The 16,057-nt window shown below is 36.3% G+C and overlaps 1 protein-coding gene across 5 annotated transcripts in view; it reads right to left on the bottom strand.

Moving 5' to 3' along the window:
• The window catches only part of NAV3 (neuron navigator 3), a 257,821-nt gene that overhangs the window by 136,093 nt on the left and 105,671 nt on the right, over positions 1 to 16,057 (bottom strand). For 4 of the 5 annotated variants that reach the window (XM_032687747.1, XM_032687746.1, XM_032687749.1 and 1 more), the window contains exons 6-7: positions 5,727 to 5,795; positions 2,907 to 3,046 (exon numbers count right to left, since the gene is read on the bottom strand). In XM_032687747.1, the coding sequence (XP_032543638.1) occupies positions 2,907 to 3,046; positions 5,727 to 5,795 (209 nt within the window). Of the gene's footprint in view, positions 1 to 1,783; positions 1,899 to 2,906; positions 3,047 to 5,726; positions 5,796 to 16,057 lie in introns of those variants that run through there. The other variant, XM_032687751.1, reaches the window with a different exon arrangement.

The following is a 16,057-nucleotide window of genomic DNA, read 5'->3' as shown; positions in this document are numbered from 1 at the left end:
TTGCTCTACTGAAAACGCCCTGGGTATCCACCTTATTAGCATTCTGAATAATTAATTTATTCAAATAGTTTATTTTTTCTGTGTTTTTTTCCATCTCCATGTTATTAAGTTGGAAGCAGATAGATCTGACATATCTGGAAAACAGACATGTTCTTTGAAATTGATCTGTAAGCTGCAAAGTACAGCAAAAAAAAAAGAATCTCACTGAAGCTCCACAAAGAAATTTCAGCTAATGGCTTTTTTAATGTTTTGGTGCATTCCATGTTTCTGACTTAAACAGAGTTACACACACCTGTGTCACAGTAAGGGATTGTCTGCCACTGAAAACTGGGCTCTGCCCAGTAAAGAGCAAACTTGCATTTGCTCAGGGGCAGTAGGTTTCTTATTGTGTTGAACTACTCCCTAGGCAACGTTCAAAGAAGATAATATTAATGAGAGACTAAATAATTAAGTACTAAATAAAAGCAGATATCACACCTTATTTTGGATCACGTTCAGGTCTCCTTTAACTCTGTGATTACATATCCACTCCCCACTGTGACTGAGTTGGAAACCATGTTATGCACGAATGAATTTCAAGTACTACATATAATCGGATTAAAAAAAACAAACCACTAACTTTATGCTGCATATATTTTCTGAGGCCTCCTTATACCACATACAGGTGAGTGCACAGAAGAGAAAAATGTAACAACACTGATCTGCTCTTGAAGAGCCTTGGAAGTCCCAACCTCTAATGGCTATTTACTTAGAAAAAGTCATCTCTTTTTCTGCCTCAGTTTATGCAATGCTAATGAAGAATTACAAACGATTTACAAACTATTTACTATATGATCTATATCTCAGATTAGAATATATGGACTGTGTCTCTTTCAGTGTTCCAAGCATCTGCATCAGAAGCAAAATCTGAAATATAAGATCTATTATGTGTGCTGCACTGTAAGGAAAAATCAGTTTGTCAACGTATGGTGACACTTTTTTATTGTAAAAGGGTTTTTTTATATTATTACTATTGTGAGGGTTGAAGTTTGTTTCTAAACAAATTCTTCAAAGATCTTAGGTTACAGAACATCCTCAAATACTTAAAAATATCAAAAGACTACTTGGAAATTTCATTGTAATATTCAAAAATTAGTCACTATAATAACTAAATTTAAAATATATCCTGGTTCAGTTGTTTTTCTTTTTAGGCAAAGAAGTAGCATGGTGTACTTAAACACATAAACACAGGTTCTCCTGTTCTTTTAGGATATTACAAAAAAATATCACTTTGCTATCCTTGCACTCATAGCAGTCATTTTCTCTAAAGAACTGCTTTATACCCTAAAACAAACTTGTATTTAGCTTTGATTATCATGTAAAATCAGTGTTTTTCTATCCATTTGGCAGTTTCAACAGGAAAAAAAAAGAGCAGATGGAAACATCTCAAATATAGTACTCCTTAGTTATGTAACATTACATCTTCTATATCCTGTAAAATTAATTGAATTATTATAGACAAAAAAGCCACCCCTTATCCTCTTGCAAGTGATAACTTCACTAAAAATCTCACCTCATTCTCTGCTGTAAAGAAAGGAGTAAAATAAATCCATCATGCAAAAAGCCACATAAATGTGCAATGCAATGTAAACCTTAGCAATCAAAATACAGTTTCCAAGTAATGACCTAAGAATATTAATATCTATAAGCATGTCTCACCTTGAATTATTTAACTCTCACATATTTCAGTAGCAAACATGTCAACATTATGAAGAAATTCTAAAACCTAAACTGTTGCACATACCTTCACTCAAGCAGCCACATCTCCTACTTCATAAATTCACTATAGTATTTGTGAACTATACAGTGTCTGCTCAGTTTTCACTCTGATCTCTTTCTACTTTTAGCCTGGATGTCTTGACAGAAACAAGTCCTTGGTAAAATAAAACTCACTATAGAACTATCTGAAACATTCAACCCTGATGGTAAAAATAAAGAAATAACTATTGAAAGGATGGTTTTATATCTTCAGATACAGCTAGGGGCAAAGTGTGTTCATCAGTGTTTTGTAAAAAAATCTGGATAGCTGCCTATTGCTTGGATGAAGAACATTCATTGCATACTTGTTCCTCCCACAGACCCCAAGGATGCAAACGGGTACTATGTATATTGTATCATTTTCAACTGTATTCTAACCCAGAGATATGAATAAAATGCTGTTCATTACACAAAGGGAGAAAGAAGGGGAGGAAGGGGACAGATTAGTTACACAACTCAGAAAGCTGAATTTTTACATTATTCTTTCTGAGATAAAGCCTGAAGAGGCATATTTTCCAGGAAAATAGCATCATGGTGAGAGAGATGGAAGGACCCAGGGAACTCAGTTTGTTGTTGTAATGGAAGCTCATATTTAAAGGAGACAATAAAACATGAACACTGAATCCAAATCCCTGTAAAATTTCATTACACTTGACTTAATTTCCAATCCTCTATTCAGTATTATGTACACAGTAGGTAAGGCTCTTAAAGAATGTAGCATTCTGATGCAAGTATAATATTCTGATTCTTATCCATTAGAGTCTAAGATGCAAAGTCCCCTGAAAATTATGGCAGTCTTCCTTTGAGTGTGAGTAGACTTGAATATGGAACAAGATTATAGGCATCCAGTATGGATTCATTTTTACTTCAGAAAAATCACCCTATCATATTTCCATGAAAGAGGGATAAAATACAATTATAACATCTTGCAAGTTTTCATTTCTGAATTTTAATCCCAATTGAACCACAAGTCCTAATTCAGACCCCAATTTCCATAGGTTTTCCTTGTCAAGTCTAAACACTACATTCACTTCTTTGACCCTTGTGGATGGAGTTTTTTTTATTTTTGGATGTTATGTAGAGTAAACTTAGTAACTTTAATCACTTACCTTTTTCATTTCCATTTGCATATTGTGGAGGCTTGTTTTTGTCAATGCTGTTAAAGCTCTGACTTCTCCGATTTAAATTGGAAGCTCCCTGGACTTTGGTACTGCTGCCTGCAGCTGGCACTCTGGAGGGTCCTGGAAGCCTGGAATGGTACAATAAGAAATCAGTTCATTTTATGTAATGCAACATATAGCGGAGACAGTATGCAAATATCAGACCAGAATTTAAAACCAACAACTGAAAACAATGAATCCAGGTAAGCAACAATGAACAGGAGGATTCAAATTAGTTAGACACCACAAATGAAAATAAAAGCTCATCCTTATGCACACAAAAGGGAAAGATGCTTTATAGAGTCACAAGACATGTAAGAAGATGCTTTGCATTTGCCATTAACATTGCTAAAACAGATTCACCCTAAAAAATATTAAAGTGTAATATCAAACTTTATTAAAATCTGTTACTTTTGAAGAGGAAATGTTGCAGAAATAGAGTAGAAAGCACAACAATACATAATTGGGAAATATTTCATATTTCTTACTCTAATAAATGTCTCACAGTTGTGTTTAGTCTAAAAGCTTTTTTAGTTACCTTCACCAGTTATTTTTCAGAGGCCTATTTCCTAAAATGCTCCCACCTTACTATTATAAATGAAAAAGATAGAAAATACATATTTTATCTAGATACTACAGATCCATTTATACCTTTTAGATAGAAGTACATAGTGTAGACTATACAGTTCATTTCTTAGTATTTGCTGCCACCATCTGAACCTTACCGTGTGGCTATGCTAAGGGAAAAAACGTAGACTCTGTTGTTCCTGGCATGTATCTTTTTTCTGCCTGAATCTGTTTTCTGATGTAACATTCCTTAGTACATGCCTACTTCAAACTTTCTGCAGCATCTTTGTGGGCACTCCTTTCCAGTTTTGTTGTTTGTTAGATAGATAACGTTATTATGTTATTTCTTAGACAAAATGAATTGCTTGAATCAGCCATAGGCTTTTGCCATAGGAGTATCTCTCTTCTGTTTCTCTCATATTGGAGTGACATGATGATTTTAATAATGGCACTACAAACTATACTAATTATCAAATTCTGTTAGTTTCACTATTATGAAAGAGCAGCATGAGAAGGGAGGAAAAAAATCACATTACAAAGAAGTACAAAACATTTGATTTCTTCCAAACTTTCTTTGTTTGTTGAATACACTGGCATAACAGAAATGTTCAAATCATTTTATTTTCATTAGCAAACATATGTAAACAGTTCCATGTTCTCTTTCTTTACCAGTTTAAGCCTCAGAGAGCTAATCCATTCATTATTTTTATGGCTCATTCTGGCCGCCAGTCTCTGTGCCGAACTCAGAGCAGACTGTCTCTGCTCTGCAGCTGTACACATGCTAACCTTTACCGTGACCCATGAATTCAAGTGATCTTCTGCTCCCTGAAGAATGCGCTAAAACAAACTTAAAAATCCATTTGCTCCTTCTCATTACCCTAATTTGACAGGCAGTAAGAGCCCTGAGATCATTTGTCAAAGCTAATGAAAAAACAATGAAAAGGCATGTGCAACACTGGAAACTCATCTGTTCTGTTAAAATATAAAATAGTTCTGCATATATTCTGCATGTCAGAATTCAAGAACTTGCCACAGTAAGCACATTATACATGAGGTCATTTGCTCTACACACTTTCCAGTTTACTTCATTTGCTGACTTTTTAAATTGAATTCAGGTTTTAAATTGCTTTTGCAGAATCATGTTAAGCAGCTAAGGAAATGCAAAGAGTATAACAAATAAGGGACAAGTCACATACCTCTGAACAGGCTTCGGAAACACTGCCACAGATTTAAAGTATTAGACAATAAGACTGTTAACCTTGACATGTTGAATGTGGACAAGACAGGAGCATCAGCAATAAGGAAAATGAAGACCTATAAATGCAGGTGCAAAGCAACTGGACCATGGAATAGCTCATTTCAAGCTATCACCAGCCACTCAAATTGTGTTAGTGTTGTACAGTGCAAAATTCAATCTTTATTGTAGATTATGCAGTTAAGAGTTCATTGGTCTCACCAATGAACTGGACAGCAAAGGTATAATTAATGAATATACTAACTATTCCTTCCCCCCCCCAAAAAAAAAAAAAAAAAAAAGCTAGAAACAAGAGTAAGCTTTAGACCTCAGCTTCTTTCTTCTGCAATCTGGCTTGTAGATTTTAGTGCTCGTGGAATGACAGACGAAATCTGAAACAAGACAGCTCCTACACACAGCTCTATCAAATTCACTACCAAAACGAAGCATCTAATTCATGGGGACTGTGTGCAGGCTACTCTTGATGGAGCAGAAGTCTTGGAAGTAATTCTTTTTTTTCTGCTCTATTTTGCTTCTGAGTAAACTTGGCTCCATGAACTTGACCTTTCAGGTGGGTTTGCTATACATGCAAAATATCTAGTGGGAACTGGGATGGACTCCCAAACTTCTTTTCACTCATGACTAAAGTCAGGATTTGAGCCAGAGAGTACAGAGCACTAAAATCACCAACTAATCCTTCACATCCAATATTTTACATGCAAGATACAAAGATGCAGGATACATAACAACCAGAAATATTGCTAATATACAGTACAAATCAGCCAAATGGCCAAAAGCCAATTAATACAAGCCTTTTCTGTGGCAAAGCTCATCATTGCAAAGCTTGCACACATAACAAAAATTAGACATTGTATAGTGTCTGCTAAAATCCAAAGGACAAAATATCAGAGGGCATATACTTGCTTGGGTATCACTTACAAGCAATAAATTAGAGATATTTAACTGACCTAGAAGCCTTTTTTTGACTGGTTGCAATTCCACTGTGATTAGACTGAGTTGCATATCTGGCTGTGAGACTGTATGAGAAGAAACAGAGAAATTGAATTAAAGAATTTCTTTGAATATGTATAGAAAGAACACACTTACCAGCAAACTATGAGTTAATGAATGCAAATTGAACACAGATAGAAAACATAAATTAACTGGCAACAATATGAAACAATGTAAACATGCAGATTTTTATGACAGATGCAATGAACAGATTATGAAATAATGGCTATTGTTATAATGTGTCTCATTTGCTAGAAATTATCTTATGAATAGACAAAGTGGTCAAATTTCCATAGTATCTGAATTACTGAAGTCTAGCTAAATTCACACAGAATGCACCTTTGTACCTTTTTTTTTTAATCCATGAAAAGCAATAAGCACAAATACACACCTACTAGTCTCTCCAGCAACCTGACCAGGTTCACAGTGTGGCAGTTAGGAACAGATTTGCTATACCAAAAAAATTCCCGCTAAAGCAAGGTTACCCTTCTGACAGTAGAACTATATGGAAGAAGCATCCCATCATAATTTTCATTATTGTTACAGCAGCACAGGTCACAGCACAGGTATCTGATGCATTATCCAGGCAATGAATCAGAGGCTGCATTAGGAAAGCCCTGACATGTGCTTAGACTCACTATGAAATACCATAGGAAAATGCACCTGTGTCTATTAAGGCATCCAAGTAGTATTTCTGCAACAGAAGACATTCTGTGCTACAGAGGGCTAAAACCTGTATGTTCCTTTTGACACACAACATTACTAGACAGAAAATTTATTCCTCTAATCTTTTAGACATTTGCATAGGAGATGTGTCAAATGTATGGCCAAGGTACAGCCTTCTGTCAGGTAACTTCAGTTTCTATAAACATGTGCATCCTTTGGGATCCACACAGACTAAGGATGTAGACAGGTGCCTAATGCAGGTGCAATCACAACATAAAATTCCTTGAATTATTAAGGAAGTGATGGATAACTGAGTCAGCAGTAACTCTGATAGTCACAGGTTTAATTTGTCTCTCAGAATTCCGCATCTTCCACAAATTCTTCTGAGTAGCAGCATAAACCACAGTGCTCTAGTCCCAGCTTTATAGACTGGCAGCACTTATAAGAGGCACCTGGTGCTCTGGAGTCTACCAGAACAGTGTTAAGCAATTTCTGCTAGTCCACTGAAGCGGACAGCCTGAGTATAGAGGAGATGGGAGAAGTCGTCAAGTGAGAAAGGTCTTCTTGTATTAATTATCACAGAAGTCCTGAAGAGGGGCTAGGGGAAGGTACAATCCAAGGGACAATGCGAGACTTGAATGGGCTCTGTGATTATTGTTACTTTAGAAATTAAACCCCAATAAAGGGTTCAGTGTTGCCTCTATTCCTGTCAATTACAAATGGCACATGTGCACATCATGAATATAAAAAAAAGGAGAGTATTTCAGTCTTAAGGGGGCAAAAAGGAATCATTCAATATATAAAAGCAGCATTCAATTCTCTGACATATATCTTCACAGTACTTCTGACAAATTGCTTTTTTATGGGATCATAAATTCTGTGGAAATTAAAATTTATTATAATAATATGACAATAATATCAGAATAATTACAGTTTCTGTATTTTTATCTATCTAGTTTTTAGTATATTGAATGATATTTCACTTACAGCTATCTTTCTTAGTAATATCTGGATTTATGATGCAAATGTGACATAGGTTGTTTTGCTGAAATGGCTACATTTGTGCCTGGCATAATAGCTCATCTTTTGATGAGATCTTCTACTCGTTTTTTTTCAACATATCTGAAAAGAAGGAATCTAGAAATGGATAGTTGGCTATCTGTGTTGATTAAAATAAGAAGTTTGTGAGAAAAATGGTGTGTCAAATAAAACCTTAGTGCATTATGTTACAAAAGGTAAAATGATACACAGTACAATCAACACAAACAGTGAGATGGAAAAAAGGAGTGAATAGGATGCAGTGCCATAGTGTATTGTAGCTTTTCTACCTCAAACAACACATTCGAAAGTAACTAGAAAGATCAAATAACTTAATCTCAGTGTTGATAAGCTAGTCCAAAGACTTTCTAATAGCAACAAATACATGAAATACCTATCTGGACATGCTTACTAGAATGCTTTCCCTCTGTGTCTGTTGCTTGGAACTCCATTCACTAGCAAATTCATGAAACATCAGCCTATAGAATGCTTTCAAACTTTCCGGACAGGCTTGAAAGGCATTGATGAAAGTCTCAATGTCAGTAAAGCATGATTTGATAAGCACTGTGGCTGAGTACATTTATTTTCCAAAGTAATGTGACAAAAGAAAAAGAGACATTTAACAGCTCATAAACCAGGTGCATCAAGTTCCTAATGACTTTGGGTTTTCCTTTTCAGTCAGGACTCTGGATGTTTTGGGCTCACTGAAGCTTTGCATAGACAGCTGTTTCCCAGCTGCTGACCCCACTTTTACAGATGTTTACTGCAACACAGTTGCAGACTAGACTTTAGCCTAGCCACATTAGTATAAACAAATATTTGTCCGCTGTCCTCTGTACCACTACATAACTATTTATGGATAACATCTGTCAGTCAGGAAAATAAACCTGTTTTGCTTACAAGTCCACGCAATCGTATAATAAAAATGTGTCTGCAATAAAGCAGCAAATGGATCTTAACAGACCAGAGAGTACTAGTTTAAATCTACAACACTGAGGACAAGGAAGGATTTATTTGTCAGAGGGCTGGAAAGGGGAATTTTGAAAGCCTCTAGTTCTCAGCTGTTGGCTGCCAAGACCCTTTCCACTGCCATAATACTCCTACCAGCAGTCCTCTGTGGCATTGTCACAGCTTTGACTCCTTAGAGGAGTCACAGCAGTCACCTGCAAAGCACAGCCACAGCACATTTGCAGGAATGGGACACACAAACTACAGAGGAGACCAACCCTGACTGCAGAGCCTGCAGGAAACCCTGCTGGTCCCAGAGCTACTGCCTAGCATTGCAGTGCTGCGGGCAATCACAATGCTGGACCTGTGCCAGGGCCAGGTATCATTCTTAGCTCTCCTCTTCTTGCTAATGCGTAGGGAAGAAGAGCAAATTCTCTTCAAAACAGGTAAGATGGCTTATACACAGCTGATACCAAATCCTTTGAAATCATCAGGACTCTGCAAACTAGCTTCCAGGTGGAAATCATCAATATTTTGTCTTACAAACCAGGGAAATACTAGTCAACGCAGATGATATGATATGGTGACAATGGGTACTTCCTGTTGCTGGTCCCTTGGTTAAATGCTGCGAAAAAATGGAATAAACATCCTGAGACCACCCAGAAAGACAGTTCAGCACAGAGGTAGCTGAGGCAGTATTGAGAAGAAAGGACGGTGATGTTTTTGACTCTGAGGTGCTGATGGAGAACACCACACCTGTACTGTGCTGACTGGTTGCAGAAATAAGGACTGTGTTATGCCACAAGGCTGTGTGGCACAGTCAGTTGCTCTGGCAAGCTCTGCACCATGTTCCATCATGATGGGGAACTGATGGAGGTCATTCATTTGCAGGCAGGGTTAAAAAAATGGTCCTAAAAGGTGTAGGTGAAACTAGGAAATCAATATCAGCTACAATACTAAAGGATCTTAAATGCCCTCCCACTGAAAGTACAATGAAATATTCAACAGAAATTGGCAAATAAGAAAAGGGATGACAGAGTGCCATATCCTGCACTTGGGTCACAAAACCGCTATACAACACTACAGAGTTGGAAAAAAGTGACTGGAAAGAGGCCTGGAGGAAAAGACCTAGTGGTGCTGGTCAACAGCATCGGAACATGAGCCAGCAGTGTGCCCAGATGGCCAAGAAGACCAATGGCATCCTAGCCTGTATCAGAAAGAGTGTGGCCAGAAGGATCAGAGCAGTGATTGTTCCTCTGTAGTTGGCTCTGGTGAGGCTGCACCTTGAGTTCTGTTCTCAGTTTTGGGCCCTTCACCACTAGAAAGATATTATGGTGCTGGGGTGTGTCCAGAGAACTGCAGTAAAGCTGATGAAGGGTCTGGAGCACAAGTCTGACGAGGAGTGGCTGAGGGAGCTGGGGTTGTTTAGCCTGAAGGTTCAGGGGGACCTTATTGCTCTCTACAACTACCTGAAAGGAGGTCGTAGCCAGCTGGGAGTTGGTCTCTTCGCCCAGGTAACAAGTGATTGGACAAGAGGAAATGGGCTCAGGTTGCGCCAGGGGAGGTTTAGATTGGATACTAGGAAAAATTCCGTCATGGAAAGGGTTGTCAAGCTGCCCGGAATAGGCTGCCCAGGGAAGTGGTTGAGTCACTGGAGGTGTTGAAAAGACTTATAGATGTGGCATCTGGGGATATGGTTTAGTGGTGGACTTGACAGTGCTGGGTTAGTGGCTGGAGTTGATGATCTCAGATGTCTTTTCCAACCTAAATGATTTTACAATTCTATGAAAAGGGAAGACAAGTGACTGTTTGACACTGGACTAAACTGCCAGAAAGGCTATCTTGTTGCTATACAATATATCAGAAAAGAAGTAGGTCCTTGAAAGTGGGTGTAAAGTACAAAAAGCTGAAGGACAGAGCTTCTATAAACCTGAATGGAGCACAAATCAAGCTGAAAATATTTTAACCTCCTTCTTCAAAAAGTAACCCATGCATTTTCACCCTGAATATCATCTACTTTTTATTAAGTCTTCCAAAGGATCAAAAGGATCATGTTACATCACACTGTCATTTTTCTATAATGTTAAGAGTCACTTGGTGGTTCTAAAATGTCAGGTATGTGAAGCGTTAAAATTAGAAAAAGACATAGGGGTTTGTAGTATATCATCAAAATTTTTCTTCATTACTGGCATACTTGAATTTTAATATGCTCTTGATCTTATAAAGTGCATTTATATCACTAGTGTGACTGCACTCCAGAACCGTTCAAGACTTTTGTATTAGAAAAATTCTCTGATAAAGACTAGTTTAAAAAGAATGCATTGTCAATGTAAAAATTTCCCTGGAAGGTCTCAATTAAAAAAAACTTGTTCTTTTAATTTTTTTTTTTCAAATAAGCTCCTTGGCTGCTTGTCATCCTGCCTGGCAAAAAGAACAAGAGAGAATATTCCAAGGTATACCTAACTCCAAATCCCAAGTGTGCCTGGAGAGATGCCACAGAAAACAAAAGTTTCCAGGCTCCTCACCATAGAAAACAGTTTGGACAGGTAAAAGACTCCTGATTCCTCAAATGGACAGGCAAAAACTTGATTTTTTTCACACAAACAATATTTTCCAGACATTTCTTTTCCCTTTTGGCCCTGTCTTGGTGAATTAATATATGGCTATATCTATGCATATGTATATTTATATCTACATATATCTATACATATTTATTTATTTATAAATGTTATTTATTTATATATAAATGTTATATATGAATGTGTATTTTATAGATATGCCTATATTTTATAGATGTAAACTATCTGTATATATCTAACACATAAATACACATTTATTTTCTCATTTACAAGAGGAAATATCTGTGGTTCAGGCAGTTTTAGTTCATACCCTGTGATCTGTTCTATATTAGTTAGGCATTTCTCCTTTGTACTCTTTGAACTTCTGGCATCTTACACAAGAAGTTTGTCTTCAACAGATTCATGCTTGGAGGTACAAGCAAAATCTTATTTTCAATGTTTTTCTATTGTTCACAACTCATAAACCAAAATGCAGATAAACCAATTTTATGTTCTTGAAGAATACAAAGACTTGTAATAAGAATGAATCTTCTGCCACAGTGACCATAGCTTTCCCATCCTGGTCCCAATATTTGTACTTATAGGTATTTTGCGTTATTTAATGAAAGGGTATATGAACTGTGACATTAAAGAAACAAAATGGATATCAAGCAATAACTGTGTATCATGGTTTAGGACACTGTGCTAGTTAGCTTCTGTGCTTAACCTGACCTGTAGCACAGCTAAAGTGCAATCTTTTAAAACCCACTATTTTTCTCTGAACGACTTGGACAAGTGGATAACAACATGCTGCCAGGACTAGGACTAGGCCCTTAGGGACCAGTTGCACCCTTTTATGACCTTATCTCCATACCATTTATGATCTTGCACTAGAACAAAATTATATCACAGGATCTGCACAGAATCATATGCCACCATTCTATTTTACAATTTGATAGAGTAAGTCTGTAATAAAGTTTTCTCATAGAGGGAATGAAAAAGGATGTGCCAGAAACCCTGATGATGATACTACTTCAAATCTACTTGAATTGCCCCTTGAATCTTTGCAAAGATTTCCAAAAAATCCACATTCCTAACACATCCTAAAGTATGGCTGGGATTGCTGTAAACCTGCATCAGTCAAACAATTATCACATAGTTAAGTCTTTTTCTATTGACTGTATTAAAATACATTTACAAGCATTTTGTTTGGTCTCCCCATTCATTCTAAAATAGTAAAGAGCTTTGCAATATAAAGAAAATACAAGAGATTCTACCAACATTTCAGCTGTGTTCCCATAAGCATTTTCAAAACACAAATATATTCTTGTGTGGTGAATTTCAAATATAAAAATCTCTTTTTTTTTCCCCACTTCTATTTTAATTCATTTTCCACGGGCAGTAATTGTCATAAACAGCACTGCCTGTGTTTCTTTGGAAGTGTACGGATTTTTAGTTTGGGGTTTTTTTTTTTCGGTAAATGAAGAGAGAAAATCCTCTCCTCCACAGCAGCTGCTCTATGGAATGTTATTTCATTAACTGACACCTGCAAAACAACAATATGTAGAGTATCAAATTTGTTGCACAGTCTGTGAAAATATTAAGAGATAATAGTTGACAAAAAAGACTGACAGAAGCAAAAAAAGTAACAGTACAAATATAAAATTATGCCTTGAATGAATGCAAGAAAGCAGTAAGAAAAAGACTGAGCCACACATTGGTATCAAGGAATCTCTTAAGGAATAAATAGAACAAAGACAGAACTTTTTACTTCAGATTAAGTAAAAAATGAATCATATGGCAAAAGAAAGAGTGAAGACTGTAATAATTCAATATAGCTGCCATTGCACTTTATGTGTATTTAAATTTAAGTTGCCATACACAAATAGCTATAGGCAAGCTCAGATGTTCAGAAGACATCAGAATTAAATAGGTGGCAGGTCTGGGAAAGGAATAAGTGCATGGACATTTGCATCAGATTTCAGAGAATGATAAGAATTGATGAATCTCAATGGAGAGTAAGGGTAGAGCAACAAAGAATGTCTGAAGAAAAAATAACTCCATTATAAAGTTTCTATTCCTTCAAAAGAAAATATATAAAAGGTTGGATTCAAGTGCTACAAGGATGAATAAAACACTTCCCATTAATTTCTACATGATCTGGCTTAGCAATAGCGAAAATTATGGCCGAAGTGCATCAAAACTGACATATAAAAAGTAATGAGTGGCAAGGGTGACACATGCCAGACAATGAGAATATCTGAAATGTACAAAATGAGAATTGCCACTAAATGGATTAAAAACACTCTTTTGAAAACTGTAAGAACAGACAATAAGAAAAGATGACAGTTGTGTTTTGAAATGCAAACAGAACAAGAGGCACAGAAAAAAATATTGTTCTTGAGCAGATGGCACAGGTAATTTATAAACAGTAGAAATCAATGTAACTAAATGTCACAGGTTCCTACAGAAAATGTTCAGACAAACATCAGGTACTTTGCAAAGAGAAAGAACTGTAATAATGCACAATGGGAGGTACCAAACAGTGAAGGACAAGTTTTAAGGATCCAGCCCACAGAAGTATGTAAGAAGGTAAAAAATACAAGCAGTTTGTGAAAGATTGGTAGTGAAGTGGTCAAACAGGAGATGAAAAGCTTAAAAAAATATGCAGTGTTACTGACAGGCTAAAAATGCTTTCTGGTTTACATGCTTTTATTTTCTATTTATATATTTTTATTGTAGGCATGCTATAGTGTGCTAGAATAAGATATTATAACTATAGAATAAACCTATGTGTTTTAGAACCCGAACGTCACTTTGAAATACCCTTTTCATCCCTTATTTTAAGCTCAAGAAATGTTATTAGATATGTTCTTAGAGAGGATGGGCTACAGGGAAGTAGTATGTCAGAAATACATTCTTACTATTGCATTGTTATGTCTTTTCTCTATGAAGGTTATTAGAAAGGTTTGTCATTTGCCACCATCAAAAAGTAACCCTTTTGTGTATGGTAATGTATAAGTCTCTCAAGTGGAACAGAAGTGTGTATTATGAAACTTTGAATAGTGCATTTTTGCATGCTCTTTCAAAATACAGCCATTAAATTTAGCGGGAAAATGCTAATAAAACTGGCAGTAATATTAATATGTGGGAGGCTATGAAGGTGTATTTTTACTATGTTGTGTCAATATATCATAGCCATAGCCTAGAAGATTCCTGAAACTGCAGTAACTCACAGCATGTTGTGGCAGTAATACCAAATGTGTAAATTAATGTCATAGCTATGTGATGTAAACGACTGGCAGTGCAAAATGAGCACATTTTACTAATGAACTATAGAGCACCTATCACAGGATCAGATCTCTTCCCTGATTTATGCAATTCATCATTATTAATCTATTTGCTCAGGTACACAGATAACTGATTTAATTGGTACTCAGAGACATTATATTCTTTAGTTACTTGGACTTCAGGACAAATATGATGAAAGAACTTCCTTTCTGAGGTTCCTACCATTGGGAACCTTGAGGACTGTAATGATGGCATCTTTGAGGAGTAGAATGAAACAGGGCCAAAGCTGATTTTCAAGGTAAAAAGATATCTCAGTTAAAGTAAAACTAGAGCCCTAAAGACCATTTGAAGGTCAGCTTGCTGCAGATGCTGGTACAATCACATTAAGCAATTCATTCTGCATTGACACATAAAAATACATCAGATTAGACTAATAGCTCTTTCTTTGCTTAGACCCTTACTAGAAAACAGAGAACAGAAAGAAGAAATATATATTTTCCTAATTTTTTTCCTTTTCAGTCATTAGATAATGATTCTGTAGTGGGAAGAGCAGGAACTATCTATCTGTTTCCCTTCACCAAAACCAAGTGACTAGCAATGGCAAGAGCTAAGGACAGTGAAGAGACTTGTTACATCACACAAATATGTACATCTTTTGGTTTTTAGTCTATGTTAGTGCAATGCACTTGGTGTAGACAGCTGCAATAATATTTTAAACCTCAATAATACTGAAACGAAGGCCTTTTTCTAAACTGAGAGTGACATAACCAAGATTGCTATATGGATTGGCAGTATTCTGACATGGATCTATTTCAATTCATAATCATAACCATTACATTTGCATTACTGTATTTCACACAGCACAAGCTGTGCGTCCAATATGCTTAATTTTTTTTTCAAGAACTTCTGAGCAGCAGGCAACATGAAACCTAGTTCCTTGCAGCAGTTATATGTGCAACTGCTGGTAGAAATCAGCTACCAACTTTGTTTATGTTCCTAGGAAAACCAGGGTGCTCTTTCAATATAACAAATTTAACAAAATCCATCTGGACCTCAAGCTGTGCTCAATCATTCCTGTACGTGATAAAATAGTTTGTCCATCTCAGTGAATTTTTCTGACAGCTTACTGAAACCAGTCACTGCCTAATCCATAAGTGAGACAGAACTTCTTTCACCCACATGTGCTTTCTCTTCATATCTGGGTGGTTGAAAGATCATCGCTGCAGAAAGTTTAGATGCATTGCTGTGATAATGGAATCCACTAGCAAAGCAAAGCATAAAAATATAATGTAAGCATTGTTGTCATCTATCTGTACTGACAGACATAAATAAGGCCACCAGCATTGTATTTTTTTAAATAAATCTCAGAGCTGCAATAAAGTCAGAAGGAAAGAGTGAAGTGCCAACTTCAGATTTTGAAGTACTCAATTCCCACAATTAGTCATACAAGAATATAGGGAAAAAAAGAAATCAGAAATCACATAGAAAACCATTCTCTCTCTTTTGTTACCATTAAGTTACTGCAGATTTTTCCACTAATAGTCTGGTAATTTCTGAGTTTTTATACTTAGTGGTACAAAACCATAATCCTCCATAAATAAAGAATACTCTTTGCACGAAATTTCACTTAGCATGAATCAACTTGCTACGTTCTTTTTACATTTCATTTGAAATGTTGCTATTGGCCCTAGGATTAGGTAGGCCAATGATACTCTTTCACATGCAGAATTTTGCTCTCCTTCTGTATGCACAATTTTCACAATTCTGATACTGGTCACAGACAGATT

The sequence above is a fragment of the Chiroxiphia lanceolata genome, chromosome 5, assembly GCF_009829145.1.
Source record: "Chiroxiphia lanceolata isolate bChiLan1 chromosome 5, bChiLan1.pri, whole genome shotgun sequence".
NCBI classification, from domain to species: domain Eukaryota; kingdom Metazoa; phylum Chordata; class Aves; order Passeriformes; family Pipridae; genus Chiroxiphia; species Chiroxiphia lanceolata.
Note: the sequence above shows the minus strand (reverse complement) of the source record. Positions and strands in the feature narration are given on the sequence as shown.